This window comes from Octopus bimaculoides, chromosome 19 (genome assembly GCF_001194135.2).
Source record: "Octopus bimaculoides isolate UCB-OBI-ISO-001 chromosome 19, ASM119413v2, whole genome shotgun sequence".
Taxonomy (NCBI): domain Eukaryota; kingdom Metazoa; phylum Mollusca; class Cephalopoda; order Octopoda; family Octopodidae; genus Octopus; species Octopus bimaculoides.
In genome coordinates, this window is record NC_068999.1 from 52,128,083 (window position 1) to 52,140,423 (window position 12,341).

At 33.9% G+C, this 12,341-nt stretch overlaps 2 protein-coding genes across 5 annotated transcripts in view; one reads left to right on the forward strand and one right to left on the reverse strand.

Moving 5' to 3' along the window:
• LOC106878180 (uncharacterized) overlaps positions 1-12,341 on the forward strand; it is a 174,402-nt gene that overhangs the window by 43,404 nt on the left and 118,657 nt on the right. The gene's annotated exons all lie outside the window — the stretch shown is intronic.
• The window catches only part of LOC106871734 (peroxisomal multifunctional enzyme type 2), a 68,499-nt gene that overhangs the window by 37,157 nt on the left and 19,001 nt on the right, over positions 1-12,341 (reverse strand). The window contains exons 7-10 of the mRNA XM_014918754.2: positions 9,523-9,645; positions 7,888-8,004; positions 3,320-3,382; positions 813-875 (exon numbers count right to left, since the gene is read on the reverse strand). Of these exons, the coding sequence (XP_014774240.1) occupies positions 813-875; positions 3,320-3,382; positions 7,888-8,004; positions 9,523-9,645 (366 nt within the window). The remainder of the gene's footprint in view (positions 1-812; positions 876-3,319; positions 3,383-7,887; positions 8,005-9,522; positions 9,646-12,341) is intronic.

Sequence of the window (12,341 nt, forward strand, 5' to 3'; positions counted from 1 at the left end):
GCATTTTTTGCCATAAATATTATTATGGGTATTAGACAGTTACACAGAATAACAAATTACTGGAGCGATCAGGAACCTTTTGGCGATGAATATATTTCCAGTATTATGAACGAGTACGATTTGTGAAGCTGAACCAATGTTTACATGTGAGAGACACTAGCAGTACCCCCCACCCAGTACGTGGATAACTTTGAGACAAAAATTATGCAATAGAATTGATTAAGAACCCTTTCTTTGATTATGTTCCAAATATCACATTAATATGTTGATAAATAAAAAAGTTACAGGTGTTTAATGAGACTAGTCTAAATTCATGATTATTTTAGAATTTAATTGAAACTCATGAGGGGTGTATTTCGGTCAGAAATATAGTAACGAAAGGGTTAAATATGTTGATTGTCATACGATTCTAAGGGGAGCTTCTAATTTATTTTTTTAACTCCTAACATACTAAGTGATTGCTTGAACCTGTTTTAATACTGGTTGTTTACCACATTGTTGGGAATGATTGGCAATGAAAAAAGGAAGAAATGAAGAGTCCCAAATCTTACAGAGAATTGATTCCTGATATTTAACTGAACTGGAACAACATAAAATTATGTGTAGTGCTCCAAATAAACAAAGAAATACCTTGGTGACCCAATACCATATCTGCTTAACTATTTTACCTCAATATTTCCATGCTAGATACAGGGTGTCTTTTATGATATATGCTACTAGTTATGAAATATAGGATCACATGAAACATAACACTTTCTTATTTCTTCTCATCCTAAAACCCTAGAAAGTACAGAAATCAAGTAAAATCTTACCTTGCATTGAACTAGGATTTGTGGAATTTTCAAAGGAACAAATCTGATCCCAGTTATCTCGAACTGAAAAGAATATATAAGTTAAAATATTAATTATTTACAAGTCACAAAATGTATTCTTCCCCATCCCTACCCACTTCCTAAAGAGGATATATGTATGTTATGAGACAATGTGATACTCACTGTAATCAGATTATCCATAATGGATTAATTAATCTTGTTGAGTGATTAAGTCCACTGGAAATGGAACAGAACATTTCTTCTAGCAAGGGCTGCAAGAAAAGCTACTTAAGAAGCCTCTACATGGTCTAATAACCTGCTGGAAATTACAACCAAATATCTCTCATATCACATCCCATGTTCTTAGAAAAGGGACTTACTGGATAATGTCTTGAAATTTGTTTGATTGTTGCCCAATAGCGTTTGATGATGAGCCCATTTTGTCAGCCATAATTTTTTGATGTCTGTGTTACACCCTTATCATTTCACTGGAGATACTTCCTATGGAAATGTTTCTCTTCCAATGTTTTATTTATCCCCAGACTGAACAGACCTATGATTGAAGACATTCAAGCCATGACTATTGCAGGTTTATTTATCTATTTTTAAGACACTGTGAATACAGAACTAAGTAATTCAATGTATTTTACCTTTTATCAAGATGGTACAGTATGATATGAAAAAGATTTAACTCCTATTTCTAGCAGGTTAACCAACCACATAGAAAATTCCTCATTAACTCATGAATTGCTCTTGTTCAATTTGTGCTGTTTATTTTAATTTTCTTTGCTTAGTTGTTATGCCAATATCATTAGTGAATTCTGAGGCATTGATATCTGCTTTCTGTTGTTGACAGACTATAGCTTCAAAGGAAGTCTTTAGCAGATCTTAACAAAAGACTAAATGTTGCTTCACCTGAGGAGCCTTATGTGTAGGAGACAGACACAGTAGTAGTTCTTTAGATTTTGCATGTTTGTTTACTTTTGTGAGAAGGAATGAGATGCCAGATCAGAATGGTTCAGCATGAATCTTTGATCAGCTTTGTTAGTTCAAAAGTGAATTGTGTATGTAATACACAATGGTGTTTCAGCCATAGGTTTTGCTCATGATCAATGTCTTTGATCAGAACAACAACTTCAACAACTGTAAAAGTCAATCTATTGTTCTGACATTAAATGGTGGAAAGCTCTTTATTCTTACTGTGTCCACATTACTTTACTAATATATATATTTATCATATTATATTATTATAATTTTATGAATATATAAAATTAGTAAATGGATACACAAAATAGCAATATTATATACATATATTTCCCACCCATGCCAGCAAGGAAGGCAGACATTAAACAAAGATGAAGACGATATATCAATACATACATACATATATATATATATATATATATATATAAAACACTTCTGAAGTTCCACTCACTATGAAACATACCTAGCTCGGATTTTCCATACTTCATTCCATAACTCTTGTGTGTGTGTGTGTGCATGTGTGTACACACACACACACACACACACACACACAAACACACCCATTACTAATATATATGTATACAACTTTATCAAGGATCTCAACTGAGGAGTTCCTGGTTTATTTTCTAAATGTCCTTCTACAGGGTATTTGGTTGCTCGCAGAGATGACAATACAACAAAGAGGTGAAAATATAATAATTTGTGTCCTTATAAAAGAGCTTGTTTAGAAAATACTGACCCCTTCATCTTCAACATTTTTCACCAGTGTAGGAAATTATATATCATCATAAAGGACATAGTATTGATAAAAATCATAAACAGCATTGAATATAATGCTTTTTGTGATACTTAATCCAATTTTTTGCAGTTTGAGCTCAAATCCAGCTGAGATCAACTTTGTCTTTCACTCTTCCAGGGTTCATAAAATAAACTATCAGTCAACTGTAATTAACTGTTCTTCCTCCTAAATTCCTGATTTTGTGCCTTTGTAAGAAATCATTATGATTATTATTAAGATGGCAACTTGGCAAAATATTTACCAGCATTTCTTCTGACTTTCTGTTTTGAGTGCAAATTCTGCCATGGTTGATTCTGCCTTTCATCCTTTCAGGATTGATAAAATAAGTACCAGTTGAATACTGGATTGATATAATTGACTTTCTACCGTAGGCCTTGTGCCTATAGTAGAAAGGACTCTTATTATCATTATTATGAAGATGGCAAGCTGGAAGAATTGTTTGCATGCTGGGCAAAATGCTCAGCAACATTTCATCCATCTTTATGTTCTAAGTTCAAATTCCACCGTGGTCAACTTTGCCTTTCATCCTTTCGGGGTCCATAAATTAAGTTCTAGTCAAGAACTGACGTTGATGTAATCAACGAGCTTCCCCCAACAAAATTTCAGGCCTGATGCCTATAGTAGAAAGGATAATTATTATTATCATTATTATTATGATAAAAAATTAGAAAACCAGTATTATTAGTATTATGCTAATTAGGAAAGAAACCTGTTCGTATCATACCTGCTTCAGGTGTCATGTTGTCTTTAGTTCTTACAACTACTCCAGCAGTACGCTCCCATCTCACTGAAGAAAAAAAATAATAATTTCACATAAAAATCATGATCATCACCATAATCATTATCATTTTAATGCCCACTTTTCCATGCTAGCATGGGATGAAGGAATTCATTGAGCTAACTACTCCATAGAGTGTACTTAGGTGTCTTTTACTTGATACAAGATTGAGAGATTGACAAAGAGAGAGAGGATGAGAGAGACTGTTGTTGCTGTATATTCTCAAGTCAACCCCAATCCAGTAAACCTATGATTAAAAACATTCTAGATATCATCATCATCATTTACCATCCATTTCCCATGCTGGCATGGGTTAGATGGTTTAACTAGAACTGATAAGTTGGAAAGCTGTACCATGCCCCAGTCTGGTTTGGCTTGGTTTCTACAGATGGATGCCTTTCCTAATGCCAACCACTCCATAGAGTGTACTTGGGTGTCTTTCACATGTCACCAGCACGGGTGCTTTTTATATATAAGAGAAGATGGACTGAACATGCTTTATTATGTATCACTACCTACCACTGCGGAACGTTACATATATTATAAACAACATTGCATTAATTAATATCACTCAACACTAGTACCATATGCATATCCTCAGATCAGTAAAGCAAAAAAGCCCCGTTATATCAGATTTTGACTTACCACATTATATACCCACACCAAACGATGAGTTATGTATTATATATATTATATACCTGTGAAGGCATATGGCTCAGTGGTTAGAGCATTGGGCTCACACTCATGAGGTACTAAGTTTGATTCCCAGACTGGGCTGTGTGTTGTGTTCTTGAGCAAGACGCACTATTTCACATTGCTCCTGTCCACTCTTCTGTAGAAATGAGTTGTGACATTACTGTATCGGCCTTTGCTTTTCCTTTGAATAACATCAGTGGTGTGGAGAGGGGAGACTGGTATGCATGGGTGACTGCTGGTCTTCCATAAACAACCTGCCCAGACTTGTGCCTTGGAGGGGAACTTCCTAGGTGCAATCCCATGGTCATTCATGACCAAAGGGGCTCTTTACCCTTTTTGCCCTTTATATCATATACATATACCACAAGATAAGTTTGTGATTTAAGGTTGAATGATCATGCTGTTTCTTTGTTGTTTGTTTTGTTTCCTTTCCTTTGTTTTTATTTGTTTTTGCTTTTTTGTGTGTGTGTGCAGAATGCTAAAGATAGTATTCCAGTATAGATATCTAAAGTGGAAAATCAAAATCTGATATAACAGGGCTTCCACCTACCTGAGATTATAATATATCTAACATTCAGCAATGAACAGAATTGAATGATAGATAGATAGATAGATGGATAGATAGTGTGTGTGTGTGTGTGTGTGTGTGTGTATATAAATATATATATATATATATATATATATATATATATATATATATATATATATATATGAAAGAAGGTTTGAAAAGGCACTTATTTTTTTAAAATATTTATTTACTTAACCGGTTTCACTTTTTTAGAAAAAGATTATCAAAAGTCTTTGAGAATAATAAAAAATGTTAAAAAACAGTTTGAGTATTAAAATGCATATATACATTCTTTGATGATAAAATATATTTAAAGTATAAAGCTTTGTATGAACTTTGTAGTGTTACATACTATATATATATATATATATATATATATATATACTTCTTTGTAGGGGGAGAGTTGCTTAAGCTTTGCAGTATTCCAGGTCAGCAATGAAAATACCAATAAGGTTTATGACCTGCTGCATTTCAACTTCAATGTATATTTTACATGTAAAGCAATTAATCTTAGATGTCAAGAATTCAGTATATGTCATAGGAGCAGAATAATACATGTGTAGGCTCAGTGAGTCTATTGTATGCACATTTGCTTCAAGAGAATAACCTAATTTCCAGACAAGCTGTTTCATGTTTGCAAAATAGTAATGACAAAAACACAATATATATGTATTGTGTGGGTGCATAAATACTATATAAAAAATACAAATATGAATATCTATAATGTTGTACATAAAATGGTATTAACCTTAGTTTACATGCTTACAGCCTGCTCAACATTGTCTGTTACTGCAGATACATACATATCTATATGTATGTGAGAGAGAGAGAGAGAGAGAGAAAATATCGTTTGCTGCCAAAATATTTTCTAATATTTATTTTGATATTCTTATATTGATACGGATTTTTTTTTTGCAGTTTATTTATTAACAACTATCTAACCACAGTATATGCCTAATTTAAACAGACGTATAAATGTATTTAGGTCTTTAATATTCCACCACAGAGTTTGGGGTTTTTCTTTTATAAAACTAAGCATAAAATCAAGAATCTGTTTTACATAATTGTTTATATCTATAACTTATCTACTATTAACACATCCCATTTCTTTAATTCCTAATAATTTGATAGGTTGAGATATTTGATACTCTTTTACTTGTTTCAGTCATTTGACTGCGGCCATACTGGAGCACTGCTTTTTAGTCGAGCAAATCGACCCCAGGACTTATTCTTTATAAGCCTAGTATTTATTCTATCAGTCTCTTTTGCCGAACCGCTAAGTTACGGGGACGTAAACACACCACCATCGGTTATCAAGCGATGTTGGGGGGACAAACACAAACACAGAGACACACACACACACACACACATATATATATGTCTACTAAATCCACTCACAAGGCTTTGGTCAGCCCGAGGCTATAGTAGAAGACACTTGCCCAAGGTGCCACGCAGTGGGACTGAACCCAGAACCATGTGGTTGGTAAGCAAGCTACTTACCACACAGCCACTCCAGTGCCTATGGGTGATACTTTATTTATAATGTTTTCAAATTTAGTCTATAACAAGAAAGTAGATTTTTTTGTTGGCCCAAGAGGTCTAACTGTAGTTCAATGATATACTGAGGGAACCTCTACATCAGGCAAGACCGGTTTTCTTAAATAAAGATGGGTCCTATGAGATATTGCACATCATAAAAATGAACCACACTCCAAAAAGTATAGTTTAACAAATAGCATTATAGCACAGTGCACTATATGTCAGGAAACAAATCATCATCTTTTAATATGGGTTGGATAGATCCACTGGGTCCAAGGGCTGCATCATGTTATGTCTGCTCTGGCATGGCTTATACTACTGGATGCTCTTCTTAATGCTAACTTCTTTACAGAGTGTACCAGTGTGGTCACCATGCAAGCTTACAAGTCTAAAATCACTTTTAAATGACTGAAGGAGAGAGTTAAGTGGCTTTTTACTAGGAAATGAGAAGTATGAGAGAAGAGGCCAGAACAGAATAGGTCTCTAGTTGTAAAGGAGCTACATGACTATTCGCATTAGAGAAAAGAGGGTGAGACTAACTAGACAAAGAGTTAAAAATAGTGGTAATAAGGTGTTAGGGTTTACCCTCAAAGGTGAGGAGAAGTGAGTGGAAACAGAACAGGGAGTGTGGTTGCAAGAAACTGCATTATGGAAGGTCCACTCCAACCATTGGAGAACACATGAAGCAGTAAAACTCACTTCAAAGAATAGTCTTACAGGAATTAATATTACTTCATTAGAGCTAGTACCATGACAAAATGCACCAGTATACTCTGTAAAGTGGTTGGCAATAGGTCTTTTAGTCTGTTTGAGAACATAACAACCTCTCTAAAGTCAGTGTCACAATAAAATGCACCCAGTACACTCTGTAATGTGTTTGGCATTAAGAAATGCATGCAGCTAAACACCCATGACAAAAATGGAATGTATAAGCAAGATATGAACCCTAACTAATCTAAGAAGGCAATAACTCCAAAAAAGATTCAGACTGTAATGGCCTCTCCAATACATGCCAGCATGGAAAGTGGACTAACAGTGACGATAATGTATCAGACTTAAAGATTATGTTGCACAGTTACAAAAAAAATTGTTTACATAATCATAACATCATGCCATACAAAACTTATAGTGGATAGCATGTTGCCCAAGAGTCACAGGTTGCTCCATGCCTGTTCTACATGACCCACTGGAATTGCCAGCCAAATCTCTCACAAATTACACTCTACTACTTTAAAAAATACCCACAATTGCATTTAATAATGTAGTCCTAGAACTACCATGTCTGAATAAAGGAGGGGATGTTTATGGCTGAAACATATTTTGTTACAGTTTTGCACTGTCAGAACTGACTTGGTATTAAACAACTACTACTACTAATTTGAACCAACAATAGAGACACTATATGGTCACTTGAAAATCCCACAATACTATCTTAAGAAAAGGATGTATATATTTTATATTGTAGTCCTAGATACACTATGTCTGCATAGGAAGACTAGAGGATCATATCTGAAAGAGGCCTGACACTGGATCAAGGGTGACCTGATGATAAAAGTCAACTACAATTAAATGAGGGCTCACTAATGATATATAGTTGTTATTGCTAGGTATGTAACATGACTAAACCAAAATTCTCAATCTTTGTTAAGACATGCCTATACTAATAAAAATTTCTCATAGTTAAGATAGAAAAATAAAGTTTAAAGATTACATTTTGATATCCAACCAGCAGCAACTTCAAAAATGCCACCAGTTTCAAGACAGGAACTGTGACAAAGGTACATCACAAGTGGTGCTACATATTTTGGTTTCAAAGACTCAACAACATCTGAAAGATAAATAAATAAATCAATAAATAACAATAATATTTTATTCCAAGCAATGAACATTATAGAGGTAGGCTTGTCATTAGCTAAGTCATCTATATCAATTTAATTCAGTTTCTAGATATTCCATTTCATTTATGTCCTTAATGTCCTCAGAGAAAGCATGAATGTCTCAATTATTTTGTTTTCAAGAGTGGAGGGTCAGTGAAGTAGAGTGCTTGCCTGAACATTTTAGTGCACAGTGTGGCAAGAAGCTTTTTTCGCAACCACATGGTTCCAGGTTCAGTCCCACTGCATGACATCTTGTGTAAGTGCTTTCTACTATAGCCTTGGGCCAACCAAAGCCTTGAGAGTGGATTTGGTAAACGGAAACTGAAAAAAGCATGTTATATATACATATATATATATATATATATATATATACACACACATACATATATCTGTGTGTGTCTTTGTGTCTGTCTTTCTCCCCCACCACCACTTGACAACCAGTGTTGGTGTGTTTACATCACCATAACTTAACAATTTGGCAAAAGAGACCGATACAATAAGTACTAGACTTAAAGAAATAAGTCTTGAGGTCAATTTGTTTGACTAAAACCGTTCAAGGAAGTGCCCCAGCATGGCCACAGTCAAATGACTAAAACAAGTAACAGATAAAAGATTAGTTAGATATATCACTGTTCTGAGCATTCATCCCAACCAGGATCGATGGAATATACACAAGTTGTATTAATATGGGTTGGTTCGATCAATTTTATCCTGTTCTGATTACTTTCAAAAGAATCCAATGTTTCTTTAAAAAAACACGAGATGGAACCTAGAACTTTGGTTTTTTTAACTTCATGGAAATAACTGAAAAGTGCAGGTTACAGGCAAAATAGCAGAATTGGTCAGATAAAATACATTACAGCAGTGTTCTACAAAGTGGGTTCTCTGAAAAATTTTGGGGATTCCATCAGATAAGATGTCTTCAAATAAATTTTAAATTTCTTTTACTAAATATGGTATTCAGCATTCTTAAAATTTTAAGGTATACATTGTATTTTTTATATGAATAAATTCTCTCTCTAAAACAATTTTTATTTCATTTAATGCCTTGTTAACATGTGAGTGGTGGAGGGCTGTCTGTGAAATATACATGTGGGTTTCATAGTTTTGGGGAAACCATATAATTGGTTCCACACTAAAATAAGTTTGAAAAACTCACAGCTTTTTGATACTTAATCATGCCCCTTTACATTCTGAGTTCAAATCCTGTACTGGTCTGCTTTGCCTATCATACTTCTGAGAATGATAAAATCTATGCTAGACAATAAAATAATTTCTAGTCCATAAAATAAGTACTGCAGTTGATGTAACCATCTATACTCTCAATGTCTAAAACCTGATAACAGTAATTAAAATATTCCTGCTTTAGAGTTTTTCATGGAGAGGACACAAAGTTATAATATCTATAAATGTTTTTAAAGTATTAGTAAAAATTTCTGAAAGAAAAATTTTGCTTTGTAATTACTCACCAGGTGGCATTACATTTTTTGTTAGCCTTGAACCAGCAAGTGGTGCTATTGTATTACAGTGGATGTTATACTTCCTGCCTTCAATGGCTAAAACATTACTTAAACCAAGTAATCCAAGCTTAGCTGAAATAATAATAAAAAATGATACAGTTCTTCCATTTTTATTTTATCCATGATTGAAAGCAACTTTAAAATTAAAAATATGTATTTCCATTGTTTGACCCTAGGTCAGCTCTGGTAGTCAATCCAGGCATTCTTGCTATGACCATTCATGTTTTGTGTTTTTTTTTTTTTTCATTTAGTTTACATAACAATGGACATTTACCATATCTACTATTTATCATATCTACTACATGTTTTCATAGAAAGTGTCAAACAACAATCATTCTGACCTACAATAGAGTGTGTCAGACTAAGCATGTCTCATTGAATATATCACATGGAGTTTGTGAAAACAAATATGTCACACACATCTAGAGCTGTGATGCCCCACCTGTGTGGCATGGTAATATTTTGGTGAGGCATGTGTAGTGTTATGTAGAATTTATACCTTTTGTGCACAATGTTTAGTATACCAATAGAGAAATTCAAGAATGAATTATTACAACAAAAATTCTTTACATCCCTTCTGTGGGCAATTTTATCAAATTTTGGACACTTTACAGACAACAAGTCGTTTTCATCATATTCATAAGATCTGATGTCACTAAAGAGGGAATAGATTAGTATGTGAAAACATGTAGGTAATTACAAATGCGTACGTATGTGTGCATTTGTGTGTGCATGTGAGTATGCGTGCATATGTATATGTAGTATAGAACTGGTCAGTACTGAAAGCAATGTCGTCTTAATTCCCTATGGAGAAATAAACTGGAGACAGACTTATATGTGCAGGTATGTCTAAAAGTATTGATTCTTTTATCTCCAGCAACAAAAATCTGGGTACACAAGAAAAATGTGGTGTTGCAGAGTATTGATGGGGCAATAAATGGCATTGGGGATGAAGGATGAATGAATTGAATGGTGTGGAATGAGTTGAAATGGAGTGGAAGTGGGGGGTAGCATTAATGAAGGAAGAGAAAGAGGCAGAGAGAAAGAGAGACAGACAGAGATAGATAGATAGATAGATAGATAGATAGATAGATAGATAGATAGATAGATAGATAGAGAGAGAGAGAGAGAGAGAGAGAGAGAGAGAGAGAGAGATTGATGGTACTGGTAACGCACGCATACACACACACATATATATATATATATATGAACAGAGATGAAAATTAACACGTCATTTTATTCCCACCAGTCAGTTTGTGAATGCAGCAAAAAGGTAAGAAAAACTTTCCATCATTGATACAAAGGCTTTTGCAGCTGAGAAGATTCACAGAATATTTTTTGTTTCTTTTTAAGCATATTTTCTGAAAGTTTATACTGAAATCTTTTTGAAGAAATGGTTGAAAAAATTTGCTTGAACTGAAATCTCTTCATGTTTGATTCAAAAATACATAAAATCAGTAATGCAAGTAAAAAAAGTTCATCAATATTCAGAGGAATATTTAAAATTTGGATTTATATCCACTATCCACGATAAACTGTCACCAAGTTATGGGTGAAAAACTCTGATCTTGTGAATTTTCCAAAGTCCTCTCCTCCCTTGGAAAAGATTTTCCCCCAAATTTCTTTATAATTGTAATCTATGCTGGTTGAAAGGTATTCATATAAATGACAGAAAAATGCAAGAGGAATTCAGAATCATTAGCCGCATTGAACAAAAATTAGTAGAAAAAGAGTTATGAGGTAAAATATCATGAAATGTGAAATAAGTGAGGAAGTAAGTATGGGAGTAATGTCTCAAGCAATAAGAATATATTTCTAAGGTGAATGTTTACATCCTGAGGCAGCAAGCTGGCAGAAACAATAGCGCACCGGGCGTCTGTCTTTACGTTCTGAGTTCAAATTCCACCAAGGTTAACTTAGCTTTTTATCCATTTCGGATCTATTCAATTTGACGTACAGATTATTTAATTAATTTTTTTTAACTAAGTACTTTGAAACTTCAGATACTGGTAGAATGTGTCACATAGAACAGGGTTTACTCTTAACGTTTTTGACAAAATTTTGTATTTTAGAAGCAGTATTTCATCTAACTTTATATTCTGAGTTCAAATTCCACCGAGCTTGACTTTGCTTTTCATCCATTTCGGATCTATTCAATTAGATGTACAGATTATTTAATTAATTTTTTTTTACTAAACGCTTTCAAACTTCCAATACTAGTAGAATGTGTCACATAGAACAGGGTTTACTCTTAACATTTTTGACAAAATTTTGTATTTTAGAAGTTATTTCATCAGAAGTTACAGAGTGACAATGAACAAATTCGTGTTTGATAAGTGCCAATACACAAAACTCTCAGCTTTTGACTTACTCTCTAACTTCTGCTGATGATATATATACATATTACATATATGTGTAAAAAAATCTCATCACGCAATCTAACCAATGAAAGAGCCTCTACCTGGTCACTCAACACACTAAAAATAGCAGCCAAAGTATCCCCCTGCCTAAATCACATGTGCATTGTACGTAATGTCCTAGATTATCCCTAAAGAGCCGGTTTGCTGAAGGCTGGAATGTCTTTGTTGATAGGTTTGCAGAATCAGGGTTGATTTGAGGCCAAATAACAACATTACGGTAAATTTCTATATTAACACCTGCAAGATTTTCACTAAGAAAAAAAAAAAAAAAGTTGGATTTTTTGCGAGGAATCAAGTACCCTGTCCTCCTAATATGCTGCAAATCCCTTATTTTGGTTCAGAAAAAAT